At 38.5% G+C, this 23,488-nt stretch overlaps 1 protein-coding gene across 7 annotated transcripts in view; it reads right to left on the bottom strand.

Moving 5' to 3' along the window:
• LTBP1 (latent transforming growth factor beta binding protein 1) overlaps positions 1–23,488 on the bottom strand; it is a 390,765-nt gene that overhangs the window by 12,291 nt on the left and 354,986 nt on the right. For all 7 annotated transcript variants that reach the window (XM_038561238.1, XM_038561239.1, XM_038561240.1 and 4 more), the window contains 5 exons: positions 18,710–18,886; positions 17,885–17,971; positions 15,629–15,757; positions 14,822–14,962; positions 13,652–13,822 (listed from right to left, as the gene is read on the bottom strand). In XM_038561238.1, coding sequence (XP_038417166.1) covers positions 13,652–13,822; positions 14,822–14,962; positions 15,629–15,757; positions 17,885–17,971; positions 18,710–18,886 — 705 coding nt within the window. The remainder of the gene's footprint in view (positions 1–13,651; positions 13,823–14,821; positions 14,963–15,628; positions 15,758–17,884; positions 17,972–18,709; positions 18,887–23,488) is intronic.

Raw genomic sequence — 23,488 nt, 5'->3', positions numbered from 1 at the left:
ATGTTCTATTCCACAGCTGCCCTTCGGAAACCCTACAGAAGAAAATTATTAAATACGCTCCCCAGACTGTAAGCACCAGGTAAGTACTTAGTTCAGCAATAAGCATTTGTGACTGAAATTCCAGGGAGAGTAATAACCATGAATGCTGATGAGCTCAGCCCCACCAGGGTCAGCTCTATCATTAGCAGGATTTATGTTTATTGAATTTGCTCGATTTATTAGGTGAAAGAGATCAAATTGCTTAATGTTCAATTAAATTGTACTTGTCGAGGACAGGGAAGTAATGAAGTCGAAAGTCTTGGCAGGGTTTATGTTCTGCGGGACTCCTGTAAATGTTAATGCTCTAAGGAAACTCGTGGACCACAGACCAATGGAGCTCCCCCACCCCAGCAGTCACCTAATGCTGCCCTTCCAAGTTAAGTCATTCCCTGCGTTTCCAACAGATTGCTGTTTATTTAGCCAGACTCTACTGGAGAGACAGATTTGTTGGGTATGAATGCCAAAAATATGGAGGCTCCCTCTGCTTTCTAAAACCTGGATCCAAAATTTATACACTTGTAATGGTATTAAATCATGCCACACACGAAAACTCTGAAATAATGACTGATAGCTTATGAATTTCTTATGAAGGACTGCATGAAAAGTTTTCCCCATTTCTAAGTATCCAGGGCTTTGGAAATACATCATTCAAGTCTTACATTCAGGCAATCGCAAGGAAAATGGGAATGAGGTAACCTCTAATGTGTGATAAGAGAAGACTGAACAGTACAATAAACAGGCAAACAAGAGGAAAGTTCAACATGTTGGTTTTCTCAATCCATCTACTTCATATCTTCTAACTGCAAGACATCTACACCATTTTGTTTTCTTCCTTCCTGCTCTTTAAATATTGCTCTGAAGTGACAACCCGAGAAGTCACAAGTAGGAAAAATCAGTAAGTATTATTTATCAGGAATACACTGGTTTCTCTTCTAAGTTTTTGCATTGACCAAGTAAGAATGACTTTAAAAAAGGAGCTAAGTGTGTGCTTAAGAATAAGGGGGAGATTGTACAACATGGTGAGTGTATTAAATGCCATTGAATCAGTCACTTGAAAATGCATAATTTTATGGGGTGCGTCCAACTCTTGATATGAGCTCAAGTCTTGATCTTAAAGTCACGAGTTCAAGACCCATGATGGGCTCCACACGGGGAGTGGAGCCTAATTAAAAAAAAAAAAACAACTGAAAATGCTTAATTTTAGGTTACATGAATCTCACCTCAAAAAAAGTCAAGAATAAAACAATGAAGGAGAAAATGTTTTTATATATTAAGTCTGGAGTTCATCTAATCTTTCTATTTTTAACTGGTAAAATGAGGAAACTAGTTGATCTCTGAGGTCCTTTCAAGTTTACATCTTCTATGATCCTGAACAGAAAATTTTTACTATTAGGCTGCAGAATCTAGGGAAGACAATTCGTCATGGAAATTTGTGGCTGGGATAGGAGGTAATAACCACTAGATGCCGCTATTGCTTCCAGCAAAGCTCATCTGGATGTTTTCAGAAGGATGGATAATCATGGAATTTAACACACTGTAAGCAGCCAGTGTAACCTATAAGGTTAGTCTCTCATTCACTTTTCTGCTGAGGAAACGGAGGCCAGAGAAATTTAATGATATTCCAAAGCCCATGTGACGACAAATTCTCAAAATATAACATTTTCTTTTACTAAAAACAAATTATTAAAATATAAGGGTAAAGGTAATTGGGTTCTAAAGTATATTTTTTTAACCTTGCTTACTTAAGCTTGGAAGCAAAGAAAGTTGTATTAATATTTGTTCAAAACTAGCTTGAGGGGAACTTGGGTGGCTCAGTCAGTTAAGCAGCTGCCTTGGACTTGGGTCGGGTTATGATCCTGGGGTCCTGCTCAACAGAGGCTTGCTTCTCTCTCCCTCTCCTTCTCCCCACCCTGCTTATTCTCAAATAAATAAAATCTTAAAAAAAAACCTAATTTAATATTCCGAAGTACAGATCCCAAGGTTATGGGATACTGTTAAATCTGTTATTTGAAGAGCAAATTCTAGATAGTTTATATAATATCAAAGTAACACTAAACATAATCAATATTACTATTATTCCATTCACTTATTACAAAGCAAAACTGAGCTTTTTTAAGATCCGTCAATTTTACGATTTTTCTTAATCGTAATCTTAATCTGAAATGAGTCTCTTTTACCTTCCCCTCTGGATCTATTCAGAATTAGATATAGTCTTAATCTTAATCTGAAATGCCATTTATCTTAATCTGAAATGAGTTTCTTTTACCTTCCCCTCTGGATCTATTCAGAATTAGATATAGTCTTAGTAGCTCTTCTTCCTGGCAGTGATTTCTTCAGCTACATTTTGTAGGTGCTCACAGATTGGTACCCTCTAGGATTGAGCAGTGTACAACTGGCACAACTGTTCACAACAGCTCTGCCTGCCACTGAAACTTGAATCTCAGAAGGAAGCATAAAGAAGGCAAGCTGTGTCCTAAGTTCCCCAGTGAGCTAATCTTTTGAAATTGCTTCTTTCTTAAGATACTGGCTAATAATATGGAGCAAAAACATGGCCCTCCCTAGCGTCTTCTCCTTGCAGATTTGTGTCAGCACAAAGACAAGAACATGATAGTTTTCTAAGCACTTTCTAGATGCTTTTCTCCCAAACATCCAGAGGCACAATCTGTGTGCTGCATGAAGGGAAACCAGAGAAATTTTCCCTCACCTTCCCTCTGCCAGGCTTGCCTATTCCGGCCATGAGGTCAGCATTTAAAGGCACCAGCGGCCAGCAGCTTTGTTCTAACCACAGCTGTCTCATAAGCCTAATTAAGAAAAGGTCCGAATAAGCACAATATTATTTGAATTCAAAACCTCAAACATAAAACGTGGCTTTAAATAATTACGTGCTGGGATTTTTGTCACAGCCTCACTCATCATAGTTCATTCTGCTCAGAGTACATTAAAACTCTTCTTATCACCAAAGAGGAAAAAAACTGTAACAGCAGCAAAGTGTCTTTAAAATATGTGAAAGTAAAATTTCCACTAAAGAGCAAATCACCTAATAAAAAATAACACTGAAAGGTGTTCCTAGAAACCGAATGCCTATTTGTAATCTCTGATTTCAAGGAAGAAAGTTGAAACTGCTAACCACTGTATTTTTGAGACAAATTAAAAACGTTTGTTAATTAAAAATAAAAGTGTTGCTTTTTGTCATCAGATTGCTCATTTTACATGTATGTCTCAATGTTCTACTTTGGCTCTAAATGAGAAAGATTCTAATAGGACATCGATGTGATTGCAATCATTATCAAATGAACGCTCTGTCCAGAATATTTTATATAAGAATGGAGCCAAATACTCTCTTAGCACTTGAGTGCAGTACAGCTTTTAAGAAAATAAGCACTGAATACAACTGACATCCCAAAGTCCAAGCTGTACACAAACTAAAGTATCAGAAGTCCTTGGGACACCACCTGGCAATCCTGTTCTCAAAGGCTGCTCACATTTAACTATTCTCGAGTTGTTCTGGGGCCCCTGCAACAATAGCTTCCACCAGTTCTCCCAAGAGTTAATACTCAGGTTTGCAGTCCAGCAAGGTCTCTGCAGCTGGCGTTCCAGACACTCACTGGCTCCCAACCCCAGGGAACTGGGTTTGGGAACTGCATCTCATTCCAAGACCAGCCTCCAGAGTGTGGTCTCCAGGAGTAGAGCAGGAAATGGAGTTAAGTTCTCCCATCAATTAGGGGTGGGCGGTTGTTATTGTTTTCTTTTTCCTTTTTAACCGTCCTTACTCTGAAACCATACCAGGTTTACTTTTCTCATAAAATGTCTTTAATCAGTGACTACAAAATATGATCCTAACCTGAATGGGACTGACTTGTCTGGTGCTTTCTCTTTGTCTAATGCACCCGCCAAAGGCAAGGTTTTTTGTTTTGTTTTGTTTTAGCTTTTTAGCTTCATCTCTAGTTTTCTTCCTCTGATGCGCTGATCCTCCTTTTTGGAATGGGCCTCTCTGTCCCTCACCCCTGCTTGCTTCTTTCCTCTCTTAAGTCCTGGATCTCCTGCACAGCTTGGTTACAAAGAGCCCCTGACCTGCCGTCTGTCTAGTTGGGGACCCCTGGCTAAGTGTTCAGTATCCTACCTTCTCCAGCATCTATCTGGGGAGGGGAAAGAACCGAAAATTAAGGTCCTTCCCTAAGTGTAATTTTAGTGGGCAGTGCAGAAGGCCCACAAAATGCAAATACTTCACTTTTTTTTTCAGTCCCACTCATGATAGCTAATTTCATGCGCCAACTTAGGGGTGGCCTGATGTAGTTGGTTAAATGTTCTTTTGGCATTTCTGTGAGAGTGTTTTGGGATGATACTAACATTTAAATTGGTGGACCTGTGTAAAGCAAACTGCCCTCCATCATATCATGTAGGTGGGCCTCACTCAGTTCTGAACTGCTGAATTGCTGAAAAGAACAGAGAATGACCTTCAAGTCAGAGAAAATCCTCCAGCCTCCAGGTACAAGGGAAGTTTATCTTCAGTCTGAGTCACTAGTGTGGTACGGAATCTCTCTGCAGAGTGAGCACATCCCTTTAGGAGCAGGTATCTGATTCTTAAGGGTGAGTCATATGTTGTTGGACAAAAGCTTTTATTAATTTTATCTACCCTATTATTCCCTTGAGAGTCCTTTTCAGTGGAAGATACTGATTATAAAAATAATACAGGAGAAACATTTGTGGTTCCCTGCTCACATGAAGTAATGAAATGTGCTCGGCATATCATGCATGGATGCTCAGACTCACACATGAGCATACACATTCCACACTCTAGTCTTAATTCTTTAATAATTGACAATCACAGTGGTATATTCTTTCACCCAGTAACCTGGGCTGACTTGAGGTGGAAATTCTGCTAGTAGTGATGTACATTAAATATAGAATAGTAATATTTTTCTGTTAGACATATTTTAGAATGAAATTTTTGTTATTTTCTATGTTTTTAATGTTTAGGAGTACCCTATAATACAGAATCGGACGGGTAGACTTTGTGATTTTAGTTTGAAATAAAGCTGACTTTAGATTAGGATTTGTGTTGAATGAAAATTAAGAGGATCTGATTAGATTGGCAAATAGTATTTATATTTATTAGAAAATTCAACTTATCATTTCAAGTTTGACTTATTAGATTTTTAAGAGCTGCTTATGCACTTAAGAAGAAAATGCTTATTAGGATTGCGGGCTGCCCTTTTGGGTATATGAAGTGCTGAGGAGAAAATCAAATACATAAAGTTTATAAATGGAGACCAAAGTGTTAAGAGATTTAATTCACATAGTTTCGATATAGAAGTCAATCTTGAGGGAAGTTTTATTTCTTCCTTGATATACTTAAATATTCATCATGAAATAAAACTTGATATTATAAAAATATTGGACTTATAGAAGCAGCATGGCAAAATGTGTAAGTTGAACTTAAATTCTCTGGAAAATCTAGGTTTTAACATTTGTAAATAATACTATTTGTAAACATATTATTTTGCTTTTTTAATTAAAAAGTAAAAAAAAAAATTGAATTCACTGAATGTTCATTGCAAGGCAACATGAAGTCATCCTTTTTAGCCATAAAGTCTCCCCTAGCTTAAACACTCAGAGCTTTGGAGCCTGGAGGGGAGTGGACAGAGTAGCTTCTCTCAGGGGTCACAGGGCTGTCTCTTAGTCCCCAAACACTCTTCCAAATTCTTCATTGTCTTTAATTCTTCCCTCCTTTCAAAGAGGACTCGTAGCACCAAATGACAAAGTAGCAGTCGGGAATAATCATTAGCTCAAACTCATTTCCTGGAACAGGATTTGATTTGCTAACACCTACAAAGCATTTACTGTAATCCAAGCATCTCACATGCATTTATATCACACTTAAGTCTCAAATGACTGCTTGTTGCTACTGTCATTTTACAAGCAAGGAAACTAATGTAATGATTACATCACAAAGCTGTATGTACAAAATTCATAACTAAACTTTATTTTGCACTAGTCCTTCTATAGTAAGAAAAGTATTTCTGCTCCTTTCTGGGAGGGGTAGGAAGAAGGAAACAAATTTTTTCAGTAAGAAACAACACAGGTTGCTTACTCGCCATTCCCTGTGGTATCCAATCCAATCTAGTTCTACGGATACCAAGAATTACGTCCCAAAGAACTGGATCACTTACTGCTCTGCATGCATACAGCATACATAATGTATGCATGGTAGCCAGACGATTCAGGAGGCCTTTTATATCTTTCCAGTGGGATTTTAATGTCCCACTATAATTTATTAACAGCTATACTTCCTTTAATCATACTATTCAGGCTCACTGATCAAAATGATAAATGCTTTCACACTCCAAGAGTATTAATTACCATATACCCTCACAAGAGTTCTCAACTTTGGATAAAGGAAACTAAAGGAACTTGTCCAGTGCAATCGACAGAAGCAGTGCCAGGAAGAGAATGAGATCCCTGGACTGCCTAACCCGAAGGCAGTGACCACTCACTGTGCCTCACATGGAGGATGTTCCAAAGTTATTATTAACATTCTTTGGAAACATATTTCTTGGAAAAGGCCTTAAACCATGACTGCTGAAAGGACTTTTGCAACCACTGCCCAGTTACAATATTGTTTCAAGTTCAGTCCATGAGTCAAATCCCTGTCTTCCTTCACACCTCCAAGGGTATTATGAAACTTCTTACATGGAGATATTTGGGAACATGTAAGAGCTCTGGATGGATATGGAAGAAATCACCAGCTCAGTTGTTCAAAAACAGATTCCACAGTCTTTCACTTTTGCAAAACCATACGAAAAAATTGGCAGTTGATCAGCTATTAGGAAGTATTAAAAAATCTGGTGTTGCAGCAGAGGGTGAATTTATTAATTAAGGGTATCACGTGTACATTCTGATGAGACAACATTTAGGAGAAAACTACTCTAATTTAGTAACATAATTGTATACTATGTTAGTTTTACAGAATTGAAATTTATACTTCATGTAAATACCAACTATACATCTGTTCCAAAATTTGTTGGCTAGTGCATAGCAGGTGTGCAGTAAATAATGAAATGATGGAAGGAGTATGTAAGTAATTTAATGAAAACTGAAAACAGGTAAACTATAAATAACTTGAGATTGCTTTTCAACCATGGTTCTTATTTCTAATTGCACCTTGCATAGAATAGTTTACAAATTCCCTAATGGCAGAATTGATTTCAAATTTTTGTAATGCTGGAATGATTACATTTTCCCCTCTGGCACTCAAGTACAAGCATGATCTGTATCCCCAGAACTAGAATTTCTGCATCAAGTGTGTGTGTGTGTGTGTGTGTGTGTGTGTGTATCTTCCAACTGTTCTCTAAGCAAAACTGAGAGGACAATTCCTCTGCATTTCGATTAATATTAGTGTTTTACAAAAATTGTTTTAACATTTGCCAATGTCTTTTGTGGCACAAGTTTCCTTAGAGGTTTTTTATTTTTTTTTAACAACTCTCACCTTTCTACACCTGACTTTCATTAAGAGTACTTCAGAGGGTCCAACATCTGTGGTGCAATACACTATACCACCCATAGGTGGCACTCTCCCAACACACTAAGGGTCCCATCAAATTTCTTCAAAGTTTTAGATCAAAGACTTTAAGTCTTTATGTTCAATTTACTTACAATATGTCTAATTACTTTAATAATTTACTTGATAGAAGTCTAATTATTTTAACAAGATAGCCACAGACACTGGGAACCCTGGGTATTTTATTATTATTACTATTACAAGATTTATTTATTAGAGAGAGAGCATGCATGTGCATGAACACACAGCATGAACAGGGGGAGGAGCTGAGGAAGAAGATTCTCAGACTCCCCGCTAGGCATGGAGAGCCTCTACAGGTCTCTATCCAAGGACCCTGAAATCATGACCTGAGTTAAAATCAAGATTCAGGGGATCCCTGGGTGGCGCAGCGGTTTAGCGCCTGCCTTTGGCCCAGGGCGCAATCCTGGAGACCCGGGATCGAATCCCGTATCGGGCTCCCGGTGCATGGAGCCTGCTTCTCCCTCTGCCTGTGTCTCTGCCTCTCTCTCTCTCTCTCTCTCTCTCTCACTGTGTGCCTATCATTAATAAGTAAAATTTAAAAAAAATTAAAAATCAAGATTCAGATGCTTAACCAACTGAGCCACTCAGGTGCCCCAACTCTGGGTAGTTTAGATTCCAGTACTGAAGTGTGCCTAATTTTCTTTCACATGCAGGTTAAGGGTTTTTATTTACAAGAGATAATGGCATCCCAAATATCTTGTAATTCATAGGTACTTTCTCCAGAAAATTGAAGTTGATACTTTTAAGAGTAGCAATAAAAACATTAAAAATTCATTTTGTATAAATGCAAGGCATTTTACATTTTACTTTTCAAGAATTACTGCCTTGCTGTAGTCCCTTAATTCATCAAACATAGATCATTCTGCCCACCAGTGTGCTAGACTCTGGTGCACAGCTGATGAGACACCACCTCCTGTTTTGCTCATTTTGGTACCTTATCACCTAGCTCTAAAGCTGTAGTTTCCCTAAGTCTTGCTTATGATATGGATAAAATGGCTTGTTTTCTCTGACTTGGTTTTCCAAACAGCTTTTCTCTCCCAGAGTCTGGAATGATATATTGATAATGAGCTCAAATCTCAGGATCCTCCCAAAGCAGTTCAGTCCCTCTCCCTCAAACATTTTTAAAGCAGGCAGCATCCAAGGGTACAGAGAGGGCAAGGAGAGGAGGAGGTGGGAGTGGGAATAAGGGAACTAAGGCCTCTAGGGTAGGCTGAGGATGGGAAGACTGTCAGCACACATGATGCCTTCAACAAACTGTGCACTGTCCCACCTGCTAGGTCTCCCTCAATTGTCTGGAACCTCTGCTAATGCGTGAGGTCTGGCCTCCATGACTTTCGCAGAGGATGAAGATGGGATCCTAAGCAGTCCCAGAAATGCACTGAATTATACATCTATATAATTCTCATGTAAAGTTGCCCTGCTATATCTGTCCCCCTCTACTCATTTCCCTAGCATGTGGTACCAATCCGCACGATGCCATCCAACTACAGAGAACACTACTGAACAAGCCACTCCCACCTCCTCCAACTACCAGGATTCTCAGATGTAGTTGCTGCCTTAGCAAGAATTAGTGCCCATGACCTATTGGACCAGAAGTGTGAAAGCCTGCTCCAGAGCCAAAGCTTTACTTTACACTGCACTTTAATGCTCAAAGCTGATGACAAGTGCTGCGATTTATTCCTCAAATTCCTCCAGCACTGTTTCCATCAGTAACTAATTGTTCCCCAAAGCAGCGCTGAGCTCTAGGGAAACTGGACGGTTCAGTGCCTGAGAGGCTGGGATTAATCCAGTGCTTATACTAACAGACAATGTGGTCCTTTTCAACTCTCAAGATATCCATGAACAGCATATTTAAAAGGTAAAATGACAGAAATTATGAATAAACACGTTTAAAGCTCACGTTCTTTGTTTCCTCTTAGCTACAGCATTAAAGTTGGTTTTTAACAAAATCACAGTGGATGCTCTTAGATGTCTTGAGGACAGCTTGCGAGTGTGGTCTGAGGACCAGCAGCATCCTCATCATCTTGAGACTTGCTAGGAACACAGAGTCCTGCCCACCCCTCTGCACCTAGAAACCAGAATCTGTTTTTGGTAAGATCTCCAGGTACAGGTAACGGACATGCCCACTGATATTTATGAAGCAGCAGTCTCGAAAAGCAAGTCTTAAAATTGAGTCACACAGAGACAAAGTAACAAGGTTGCATAGATAAGATGCCAGGGCAGGATTCACACTCAGGCGACCTGCTTCCAGAGCCCCTGTGTTGACATCCATGCTCTGGTTCCCCTCAGTGACCATATTCCAGCAGAAAATCTCAATGGGAGATGGTCTGCTGTAGGTACAACTAGAATGTCAGCTGCTGATCAAGGAGCATGGTCGGAGGAACTCTGGAAAACCTGCTTAACTGTGCTGTGGATCCTCTCTGTGGAGAATAAATGAGTCATTTATTCTGAATCCACAGAGTGTAGTGCAGGCCCATAATCTTAGGAGTATAACAGAAATACTCCTTCTGGGCTGCTTAACTGATTCCTATCCTCTGACGAAAACATTTAGAACAACAGTTTTCAACATGTGTTCTTTGGAGCCCTCGTGTCCTTCACAGATATCTCAAGAGCCTAAGTACTTCCTCCCCCAGGCAGCTCCTGCAGCATCTTTGAGATTAATCAATTTATATGTTGGAGGTTAAAATTACAATTCAGTTGACATAATGTTTAAAAAAAATAAAAGATCGAAAACCAATGAGTATCATTTCCTGATAATCGATATCCCCCTAAAAATATTATACACAGGATGTATTTGTTCACATATATTTCCTCAAATTTACATTTTAAAAATGTGTTAAGTCTCAGCTAAACATAATTGAGGCAATATTCTAAAATTAATTTCTAACAGCAATATGCTGGACTATTCTTCCAAAAACTAGGTCAATTAAATTTGATTTTCAAAGGAACTGGCTTGTCAGATTTACATGCAGTAAATACTTAATATCATAGGATCAGAACAGGGACAGAATAAAATGCAAATATGTGCAGAATCTCCATAAAGGAGTTTCCATAAAGACAAGCATATATACCATAAACCCAAATATTCGGGCTGTCAACAGAATATGTACAAAGCTCCTACAAATTAATAAGAAAAAGACATAAAGTCCAACAAAAAACGACCAAAGGATATGATAAACTCACTGACAAAGAAATACATATCACTTATAAACAGAGAAAAGATACTCTAATTCCCTAGAAATAAGGGAGATAACATGTTAAGATACCCTTCTCACTCACCTGATAAATGAACTTTTAAAGAAACTGAAAATAGCCAATGGTAGAAGGGTATGAAGAAAGAGTCATTTCCTATGCTGCTGAGTGCAAATTTGCACAATATGTTCAGAGTAATATAGTAAATGTAAAGTACAGGTACTTCCCAACTCAGCATTTTCAGCTGTAGGCATTTTGCAGGTATGTGTAGGATACAAACATGAAAGTACACTGCAGCAATGGTCATAGTAGGAAAATCAAGATCGAGCCAAGACATGGGAGGCACAAGCAACCCAAATGTCTAGGGCCAGAGGTGACTAAAGAAAACCTGGTACATCCATCAAGCAGTCTGTGCAGCCATTTAAAACTTACCATCTTTCATCAATTCTAAGATACCACAGATTGTAAAAAGCATTTTGATGTAATAGACACTATTAAAATGTGAAACAAAGGCTTGTGGCTGTTGTTTGATGCCATCAATTATAAGATACCCCCAATTTCAGAGATGCTGAAGAGTAAGACAAAAAAACAAAGTGTGTTTTATGGATGATAGGGAATTCAGTTTTAAATAATGCTCTTAAATATATGGGCGCTTAGCTGGCTCAGTGGGTTAAGCATCCAACTCCTCAGATCATGATCTCAGGGTCATGATCTAACGGGTGGTGAACTCTAGCTCCACATTGAGCCTCAGCAGGGAGTCTGCTTGAAGATTCCCTCTGTCCCTCTCCACTCTCTCCTCTCTCTCTCTCAAATAAATGTTTAAAAAATATAAATATATAACAATAACTAATACAAATGTAGCTATATAACAACATTTAATGTGTAGGAAAAAGGTTTGGATGATGTAAAAAAAACCCACAGTTGTTAAGAATGAACATCTTTAAGGAGGAGGGGCGTGCAACTGTGATGCAGTAGGTAGAGACAGACAGAACATCTTGGATTCATTCTTTAGAAGGGGTATGTGTTATTTGAAAAAAATTAAACAACAAAAACCACTGGCTAAGTAAAATGATCTGAGGGATTAGAGCCCTGTGAGATGTCTCAAGCCCCAGGGTGCTCACTTCCTGTGGATTTCACTCCTGCCTTCCTGTGGCATCTGCCTCCTGGAACAGAGGCCACAGAAATGCTAATAATTATACCATTCCCTGTGTTCTGCTCTACCTACACCCTCCCTGTCCTCAACAACTCAACAAGATAGATATAAATGCCTCTGTTTTCCAAAGAGCTGTACTGGGTGAGGTTATTTTTCCCAATGAACATTTCTGGATTCCCAACCCAGCCTGTCTGACCCCAGAACGCATCCTCTTTCCACTTCCGGGCTGCTAACATCACCATCTATTTCTTTATGTATTTGCTCTTTATCCTTTGCAAATCCTTTTTCTTTTATGGCATTTCAAATCATTTTATTTTTTTTTGCTACACTGGTTTTAAGTTATTGCTAATCTGAAAAAACTATAAAATAGCTTGAAAGTTGCATTCTAGTTAACTGGAAATAAATGCATTTGCTCTTTTTGAGAAATTCTTCCCCTTGTGGCCATTCTGAGAATTTTTAAATTATAAACTCCTTTATTTTATACCCACACAGTATCTTTCTAGTTTTAGCAAATAGATTTCATAGCTTAAGACTAAATGGTACACCAAACCTTTTCAGGGCTTTCTTTTTTTATGTATTTTTTTTATTGGATTTCGATTTGCCAACATATAGTATAACACCCAGTGCTCATCCCATCAAGTGCCTCCTCAGAGCCCGTCACCTAGTCACCCCATCCCCCCCCCCCACCTCCTCCTCCACTACCCCTTGTTCGTTTCCCAGAGTTAGGAGTCTCTCATGTTTTGTCACTCTCTCTGGTTTTTCCCACTCAGTTCCCCTCCTTTCTCCTACAATCTCCAGGGCTTTCCTTTATTTATGTATTTATTTTTTCTTCCCCCCCCCCCCAAGCCCGGGACCCGTGCCCCCCCCCCTTCCTGGCCTCGGGCACAGCCCCACCCCCACCCCCACCTACACACCCAGCCCTGGCTCCGGCAGGGCCGCACCCCCTCCCCCCTCCAGGGCTTTCCTTTAAAGAGCAGTAAGTGGCTGCCGAGGTAAGAAGAGAAGCAGTCAAGGCACAAACCAGCAGTCACCCAACAGCCCAGAGTCAGCACCTTCCAGTCAGTCAGTCAGTCCTCCCCCAACACAAGGAGAGGGGATAGATCCAAAGCCTAGCAGTTGCATTTGCAATTTGACCAAAGATTTATCCTCAGATCTAACCCTTAAAATGAAAGGACATTTGTTCAAATACATTTTCACTCACTTCCACCTCTCTTCCTTTATTGTCCTAACCCCTTTTTGATCTCTCTCACCAAGAGGCTGACACAAAAATCGGGGCTTTGACCTACAAAGATTTTCTACAGTCTCTAATACTTTTTGCTCTAAGTAGACACTGTTAGAAATGAGGAAGACTGTAGGAAAAAAGGAAGTATCAGGAAATATAAATTCTAAAGATCTTTGCCACCAATTGCAAAGTTGCATTATGTTTCTTTGTGTCATTTATCTTATTTTTTTTTTTTTTTTTTTTTTTTTTTTGGTGAAATAGAATGAGGATTTCAAAAGTTAATGACAGGGTCTGGACTGGAGGTAAACCAAGAGCCAGATGTTTATGCGACCCTGCTCTTACACACACACACACCTCTGATGAAAGGAATCAGGAGTGAAGATGAAGATACACAGAAGGCTCCAAAGGAGGGGAGATGAACTGGTTCCCAAAGGCCTCCAGCAGAAGGAGCTGGATCAGGGCTCACCTGAATCCTTCATGGGGCACAGGGCACACTGCATACCCCAGGCCTCTCCATACAAACAACAGCACTCAGTGTAGGTTGTCTGCTTGCCAACAAGAGGCCGGCTACACACATACTCATCACTCAGATGTTCCCAGCACAGATCTTGGTAGACATCAGTTTCTTCTATTTGTTCTGAAAGGGAAAACATGGTTCCATGACAATCACACTGTTATTCCTATTTCATAAACAGTGTGGTAGAAGCCAATGAGTCTCAAAGTTTCCATCTCTATTTCTAAGACTGACTTCCAAGTACAAGTTTGAAGCCAGCCTGGTCTTTCCATGGATCAAACCTGTCATCTCCAACTGGGTGTCATTCCATCAGCTGAAATTCAACCTGCCCATCATGTTTCAATTAAATCCCTCCCTCTGCAGCTTCATTATAGACAGCACTGCATTGTCTTCCTTCTATACTCCATAATCCTAAAGCACTTCTGATTTCCCAATCTTTCCTTTTTTACATTTACTCTTCTGTCAAATCCTACCATTTCTTTCTACATAACACTTTGCAGATTCATGTTTTCTCACCCAATTCATCCACCAAAGCCCCAGACTAGTGACACTTCATGCTAGATTTGATTCCAAACTTCTGCCTTTCAACTGACTCCATCCAAAGCAGTTCCTTACAGTGATGATGGATAGATTAATTATGCCAATTATGAGTAGCACATCATCTGATTGGGGATGAACAAGGATTCCAATCAATGGACACCAGGGGTCTCTATCACCTTGCTGGATTCCCCTGTCTGCTCTGCCCCGTCTCATCTGTATTCTCCAGTCCAGTCAAACAAGCCTGATTATCTTTCTCTCAACTCAGGTCCTCCTCAGTTGCCTTTGAGGGTGAAATGTGGCAAATGCTGGCCAGAGAAGAGCCCCGCTATCCGCTCAGCCAGTCCATATTTTGTTATCTGTTAAATAAGCACATGCAGGGTATGGATTCTCCTACATACTGAAGATATGCAGCTTATTGTTTCTCTTACAATTATTCTCTTTTATTATTTTTAGTATCTCCTTTTAATTACTCCAAAATACCCGAGGAGTCATTTTTCTATTTCCCAGTAGCTCATATTTCAGTCAAAAGGAAAACCTTGCCATTTCTTTAGACACAGACTTGCACCTCACATCCGAACATACCATGTGATTCAGTTGGCCGTATACATCTTTTCTCTGAAGCATCCAGGACCATGGGATGGGTACAGAAGCAGTTGTAAGAGCCTTCTGTATTAACGCACTGGCCATCAATACAACTGTTGGGGTCCTGACATTCATCCATATCTTAAGAGAAAAAAAATTATTAAAGAAAACCAGCAATCAGTTGTACCTCCTACACTTCCCACACTGCTAAATTTAGTCCAGATTCCAGGGGCTGCCACATTTTAATTAACTACACATCATCATCCAAGAAAGAACAGCTCTGACTCTAAAAATATTAAATTGTATTGATTGGAAAAAATAATAGTGTCCTGCTGCTGCTGACATTAAAGAAAGAAAACATTTAGGAACAGGATATGCTTAGAAATTGAAGATAAAATGCCTCTTTATGATAGTTTTAAAATTATTTCCTTTTGCTATGTTTTTCTGCCTAGTGTATATGGTTTTCTGCTTAAGCCTTAAAGTCTGGGTCAGTATTTAAAAATGACTCTCACTTGCATGGTATGAGTGATGAAACAGGAGGCTCCCCAGACCAAAAGAACACTTCAGTTAAACCAGTGACCTGAATTATAATTCCACATTGAATATTAACTCTTTGCTTGAAATCTGTTCAAATACTATGGAGGTTTTTTATTTTCTTAAATCTTACTCAAGAAAAGGATCCATAAAACATTTAAAGATCTTTTCGACACGTAACGTAGATGCAAAGGAATTGTTTTTACTACACAGTATTACTTATTTTTTCCATCTGTGTATTTTCACAGCACCATGTATCCTCTTAATACTTACCAAAGCACTGCAATTTGACGGGATCATAGTATGTCCCCTGCTTACAGTAGCATTCATAACCAGGCTGAGTGTTCAGACAGAAACCATTTTTGCAGATTTCTTGCCCAAAGAGCATGCATTCGTCTGCATCTATGGGGGAAAAATGGAGAAAGAGAACAGTTAGCTTTGGTCGTTCAGTTAAAAAGAAGAGTCTAACCAATATGGGGCTTCAAGTTAAATATTATAATATTCATATTATATTTCATTCCAAAGAATCTTCAGATACAACATCAGAAAATTCTTCAAGTTAGGCCTAACTCACAGATGTGGAAACAGAATCTGTGATATTTGGGGACTATGTTCAAAACATTATTGGAGAAGGTCTTTTTGTAAATATGATTTCTGGGTTGCTACCTCCTATTTAATGAAATACTCGATGGATTTCACAATACAACTGACAATATTTTTTTAAATTTTATTTGATCTAAATTCAACTGGTTAACATATAAACAAGATTGGCTTAATAGCATACCTTTTAAGAAACGTGCCTTTCTATAAATGTGTATTCTGGCCCATTAACTAGTTGAGATGAAAGAACACTTCCAAGAAGAGTTTGATGGAATTTGATGAATCTTCCTTTTTGGTGATAATGACCAGCTAATAAAAGCACAAATTTCTAAGGGTGTTGGCAGACCTATTCCTTCACAGAATTTAGAATGCTCACCATCTGCAAACCTCAGTTTACTCATTGGTAAGTTGGGGCAAGAGGAACACCTGTCTGATACAATTAAATGATATAAATCCATGTAGAAGATTCCATAGATGTTCAAAAACTTTTATCCCCTTTCTTTCATTGCTATTGCTATTGTTATATTTATTTATTTATTTATTTTTTAAAATTTATGATAGTCACACAGAGAGAGAGAGAGAGGCAGAGACATAGGCAGAGGGAGAAGCAGGCTCCATGCACCGGGAACCCGACGTGGGATTCGATCCCGGGTCTCCAGGATCGCGCCCTGGGCCAAAGGCAGGCGCTAAACCGCTGTACCACCCAGGGATCCCGATTGCTATTGTTATTATCATTGGTTCTAGCATTTTAGAACAAATACCATGTCATTAAAAAAAAAAAATCACATGCTCCATAGATGAATCACTCAAAGTTACATAGCAAGTGGTAAAGTCAAATCCATAATACATAGCTGTTTGGATCTGCAACTAATATTCCAATCATTTACAGCACTGCTAAGACAGGGTGAAGAGGAACTTATTTTTATATGAAAAAGAAGGTCACTTTGTGGTGAAATTAAGGCTCTGTTCCATAACATGAAGTGAGATTCAACTATATCCCTTCAAAAACAAAGCAGAATATTTGTGAACTTAAAAACCATTAAACATATATTGCAAACCAAGTCTTGTTATTAATTGTACTAAATCACTGATATAAAATAAAAAACACGTATGGAATTTCTTATTTGGCTACTATCATTAAAACAGTAGTTCTGAAAAACGGATGGAAGATAAAAATGTTTAGTCTGTTTTCTAGGCAACTTAGCAGTTTTCAATTATTAAACCGTAAAGGAAAAAAAGCCACACATTGTCTATAAGAGGTCATAATATCTTCATCATGGAAATGTCAAAAGTGAGTGATTAACAAAGAAATATTCATACATGTGGTTTAAATTTCGTCAAAATAAAAAAGCTGCCCATTTATTTTAGAATTACGGACTAATAGCATTAAATATATAAAACACATCTACTTTAGTTTTCTTTTCCATTCCTTTTGAGGAATCTGCAGCCATTGGTAAAAGTATCTTAGCAACAGTAGAATGACTTCTAAAGAAGGCAAAATCTTAGCTTCATTGATGGTCATAAAGACCCACATAATGATGGTCAAAATTATACGGTCTTAATTTATATTATTTCTAATATACCTCCCGAATAAAAGAATTTATAAAGACAGAATTTTATGTTAAGTATTTTTAGTATGTTACCTTATTTAATTCTCATGATAACCTCTGAGACATTATTCCTATCTCAGAGATGAAGAGCTGGAAACTTGGGAGGTTAACATGATATCCCAAGGCCACGCAGTCTTAAGTGTTCTAAGTCCCAAGATACAGCTCTGCCCAGAGTCCACAGGGGCCTTCCAAAAGAAGAATTAAAGGCTTTCTAATCAGTTTCCATGATTAGAAGAACTCTAATTCTGTTGAACCCCAACCATGCTTAAACTGGAACACTGGTATGCGCACGTCTCAAATTCATTTGTTTGGTTCTGACCTTTATAGTTCTCACCACTCGTGTCGTAAGAAGATTCTCCAGTGGGGACAAAACCTTTCCCTCTAGGACACATTTCGGTGAATTCAGCTGAGTTCAGGGGAAACCAAAAAAAAAAGAAAGAAAGAAAAGAAAAAAGTTGAAGAAAGGGAAAAAAAGAACATCCTCTATTAACCTGTGTTTTAAATTCAGTTCTTCTTTCTCAGACTCAGTAACTTTAAGGCAAATCTTGTCATCTAATTTGGGCAAATAAATTCAGTAAATCTCCAAAATTACAGATTAGATACAAATAAATCTAATGACTTTCTAAGTTTACTTGTAATTTTTAAAAACTTTCCTAGTTCATGCACCTTTTATTTACCCATGTTTTAACTGATGTGATGACTTACTTCTCCATTACTGTGCTTTCTAGCATTTTAAAGGTTTGGTAAGACTCCATTCAAGCAAGATCTTAGCCTAAATATGCAAGTTCTCATAATGGATAATGTGGTGTCAGTTTTAGCAAAAGAGACTGATTTCAACTTAAAAATGGAATAAAACTGAATCATCTTTCTGCCAAAATTCATATGGAACCTCACTATAACAGGCTATTCTGTGATAGACTGAAATTAACTTTAAGAATACATTTGGAGGTGGGATGAAGGGGATGCTTCTAGCCTACAGTGAAACATACCGTAAGGTATTCTCATCTTGATTCCACTACGGTAGGTCCCAGGCAATGCTATCATTATAAGGCTTCAATGCAGCGACCAAAATGAGGACATTTCAAGGCCCTGGACACCACAGGACCAAACCCAAGTATGCACACACCACTCCACTGGTCCTTACCAGTCCCCACGACAGGGCACGGGAAGATCTCACAGTTGTCTCCCCACCCGGCACCAGATGTACAGCAGCATTCTTGTTTGGTGACGTTGGGGGCCAGCACATTATCACAGAGGCTGGCGTCGTTTAGATTATAGTAGCATTCTTTCTTTTCTTCTTTGGGTTGATCTTCATCTAAATCTAAATAGAGTGGAGAAAGTCAAAAGAGGACCACCAGGACCAATGAGATCAGTATCACACCAGAGCAGAAGACACAGTGGTAAAAAGACGTGTGTGTGGGTGTGTGTGTGTGTGGGTGTGTCAGTGACATTTCACTTCCACAAAGCTGTCTTTTCCTTTTGGTGGTGGATTCTTCCACTGTGAGATAAAAAAAAAATGCCCTGGAATCCTGAATTTTGATGGATTTCTAACACACCCCAAGAGTGTAAATCTGTCAAAATCATTTCCTTTTACGTTAACCAATTACTTTATTCTTGTACATTTGGCCGTGACAAGAGTTTCCATATCTGCTTTCTTGCCAAACGTAGAGCCGTCCTATGTGAGCTATAACACCTACTTAAATCAATGAAAATTTTCCCCAACATTTGACCAGAAATGTGGGGCCGCACAAAGTATTTAACTCTTAGGTGGTTATTGGAATCAACCATGCCCCAATCTTTTCTGAATAGTACAAGGCAGCATAAGATAACCAGAAAAACACTGCAATAACCTAACGTCTATAAAAAAACCTTTTGTTACTGAAAGTCTACTTCAATTGCTGCAAAATAGGGCTTTGAATGAAATAATGAATGCCAGCTAAGACTCGGGGTAGAATTTCAAGGCTAGGTTCTACTCCTGGCTCATGTGTGTTCTAGAGGAATATGTTTTCCAACAGACTCAGTTTAACCCTCTATGATAAAAGACAAAGGGACATGATAGTATACAAACAGTGAGAACACAATCACCTAGCTTTCTGATAATACTATAAATAATTTAATCCCATCAGATCTGTAGTCTATGAACAAGTTTATACTTTTAAAAAATGGTCAATATTTTGAGACTAGGCTTGTAGTCTAATCTCTTCCCTACCATATGCCGTAGAGTTCAAATTACTGCCTCTGATCCAGTTAGAATTTATTAATAAGCTGACTACAGCCATTGCAATTACTGAGATTAATTTGAATGACATATTTTCATTAGAATGCTATTTCCTGATTCTTGGACACAAAGAAACTAGAGGGATAAAGGGAAAACATTTGCCAGTGAGGATAAGACTTTAATGTCAACACCAACCTTTGTTTTGCAGTTGGTAGATGATTGTATTATTAGGAAAGTTTAATGAGTTATTTTCACAATAATTTCCTATGTATTTATTTTGGCAGGGTCAGGTTGACTGTGAAAACTAGATTAATATGCCATATAGAAAGTCTTCTTAAAATATAAGTTCATAGACTTGTATCAGAAAAGCTACCACCTTTTCTTTCTTCCTGTGGCAGGGAAAACAAGCAAAATGGCAAACAAAACTAGTGTATACATATCTCTCAAAAAATACAACATCAATGAGAATGTAAAAGATCCCTTTCACCCTTGATTCTGGTTACTTCTTAGATCATTCTGCCTTTGACATAATTCAGTCTGGACTCTCAGTGTTAATAGCTGATGACAAATTCCAACCTAGAATAAGTGTCCAGGAAAAAGCAGAAATGCTGATTTCTACAGCAGTTTATGAAGCGGTTTTAAATCATTTCCTTGTGTGTGAAATCAGATAGAACCTGCCAAAGCCCTCGTCCTTTTTAGCTTTCAAGTATGCAGAAGACAGAAATGTGTCTTGTCCACATGGATGGAGAAGACCATCACTTCATTCTATGAACTCTTATCCACAGAATTCTTTGGGAAAAGTCAGGGCATTTTAAGTTATTAAAATCCATCATGAGCCCTGTACAACATTTTATAAATTTTTCCCCAACACTTGTGAATAAATTGACAGCCTATTACTAATTATTCTGCTCATTTTAATCACTTGATCTAAAAGTGCACCTAGCTATTAACGAACGCATTTAGAAATACAAGTCAAATCAGCAACACAAGCAATTTGTCAATGAAGATAAAAGAGGACTGAATAACTGTCTTCTTGTCTTCAAAGTTGTAAGTATGTCATGGTGTTCGTTATAAAATGGAATACTATATAGTAGGACACCATGAAGATTGCTATACTCATAGGTAATCAGACACCACAAGCTTCTACACTAGTCAGAAACTTTACATATATATAAAAATATAGACATATATGGTCTGTTTTCTACACTGTTTTACTTACAGCACAGAAACTGAGAAATAAAATTATCTTTGTTTTCCTTTTTCTTTGGAAGGAAACTCACAAGTTATTGCATAAGGGAGATAATCAATAAAATCATTGTATTATTCAGGTTTTACATTGGTTGTTACAAGTTTTATTTTTTTCTCCAAGCAGACTGAAAGTTCAATGTTTACACAGCTGAAATTGGGGGTCAGTCAGGCCCTCATTCGTGTTTGGAAAGAGATGCAAATTCTTTTAAAAAAAACTGGTCCACAAAGGTTGTTCTGTGAAAAACAGGCAATTTCTCTATCTTTCTAACCTTTAAACAATTAACTTCCTAGAGCATTTTTCCACTGGGGGAAAACACAATGCAATGTGATTTCTTTAGAGAATCTCTGTAGGAGTTTAAGTCATTGCTGCCTCAGGAAGAATGGTTCTATCACAAAATAGCTTTAAGAGATCTAATCAATAGACATAAAAGTGCCAAGCATGAAAAAGAATGAGTTTTATTTTTCTTAAAGATGTTATGAGTCAGATTAGCCACATCACATACCTCAGGTCACAGACTTTTTTTTTTTTTTTTTTTTAAACCACAGACTTCTAAGAAACTACCTCTCCTCTGGTATTTTCAGATGTTATTTGTCAATTTTATTAAGAGGCTGGCATAACATCTGTGTACAAACAGCAATTTGTGTAGCTTAATTCCAGGGTGTGGATGGTGATAAATGAGTTTTGGGATCTTTTATACATGTTTCTGAAGCAATTTTTACAAAGGCCCTTTCTTGTGATCCACAGAGTAACTCCATGAAGCAGATGGTGCAGGTTATAAGCCTCTAGAAGAAACCATTTAGGTTGGATCCAATGTGCCATGCCTACTGCTTTTCCCAAACCTCTTCTTTGGGGCTCAGCTTCTTAGCATTTGAACTGGCACAAATTTGTTTTGCTTTGCCTTTTTTTCATTTCTTTCTCCTCTTTGAGACAAATGGACAGTAGATAATCCCTGCTGGTGTAGAGTGTAGATTTAAAGTCACAGACGTGGCCATCATGGTTCCTTGCTCTCAATAGCAAGTTGTGGGTTCAATCATATGTGCTACTTATGAAGAGCATTTTCTAGAAACTTCTCTCTTGGTTTGTCAGAAAGAAGAGGATGTGGTGTTTATTTATAGGACTGTTTCCTTCTTTGGTCTTATCTTAGGTTTGCTGTTAGGCTGAGGAAATCTGGGACATTTTTCTAATTAAAGTGGACATGAGCATTTTAAATGGGCCCTTGCCTTTGCTTTCAATTTCCATTTGCAGTGTATTCTGAAGGTCTTTATGAGCTAATCCTCTTCATACCCTTCTGGGATGGACAAGATTATGACAATGACAAAAAGAGTAACATCACAAATACTCGTGAGTATACAATGCCCCCAAATAAAACACCTGCCATAGTCCTGATGTCCAGAAAAAGACATCAATGTATAAAACTCTAACTATGGTAATGTTCAGTCAATTACATTTTTAAATGACTTTATTCATGAGAGAGAGAGAGAGAGAGAGAGGCATAGGCAGAGGGAAAAGCAGACTTCCTGCAAGGAGCCCAATGCAAGAATTGATCCAGGATCCCAGGATCATGCCCTGAGCCAAAGGCAGACACTCAACTGCTGAGCCACCCAGGCGTCCCCAGTAAATTACTTTTAACACAATCATTCACGAAGCTTTAGTCCCTTTTATATATTTTAAAATCACCACAGGCATTAATGTTTTATACCAACTTGTATTTTTATAAGAAAACAATTTCTAGTGTAATATTCCAAAGAGAAATAAAAGAAAACTTGGAAATTCCTATCTTTTTTTCCTAGTTTTCTCAAAGACTGGCAGGACAAGAACTGTGTGTGTGTGTGTGTGTGTGTTTAAAGATTTTTTTAAAATTTTATTTATTTATTCATGAGAGACACAGAGAGAGAGGCAGAGACAGGCAGAGGGAGAAGCAGGCTTCCTGCAGGGGAGCCCAATGCCGGACTTGATCCCAGGACCCCAGGATCATGCTCTGAGCCAAAGGCAGACACTCAACCACTGAGCCACCCAAGCACCCCTAAGAAGTATGTGTGTTTTAAGTGGAGTTCAGGAGAGAACCATTGGTGAGTTTCAGAAAATAAGCACTGACAATAGGAAAGGGCTGGAAAGGAAGGGACGCAAGTGAAAAGGAAGACTGGAAATACGTGCTAATAACTTCGATGGTGAAGATGTGAAAGAAGTGAAAAAGAAGAAGAGAAAGCCAAGCGCAAGAGAATAAATATGTGCGAGAGGATTCCTCTACACAGTTTCTGTCCTGAAAGAAGTCAGGTAAATGGGGAGCCAGGACTTGACAGCGCTGGGAAGGTAGCTGCATAGGGCCAGGGCAGGCAAGGCTGCCACAGAAGACTTCCTGGAGGAGGTGACATTTGAGCCAACTTCTTTAAAAATAATTTCTGAAAAATAGGACAGGAAATAAGGAGAGACAGGGGTGAGGAGGTAAAAGGCACAAC

This window comes from Canis lupus, chromosome 17 (genome assembly GCF_011100685.1).
Source record: "Canis lupus familiaris isolate Mischka breed German Shepherd chromosome 17, alternate assembly UU_Cfam_GSD_1.0, whole genome shotgun sequence".
NCBI classification, from domain to species: domain Eukaryota; kingdom Metazoa; phylum Chordata; class Mammalia; order Carnivora; family Canidae; genus Canis; species Canis lupus.
Note: the sequence above shows the minus strand (reverse complement) of the source record. Positions and strands in the feature narration are given on the sequence as shown.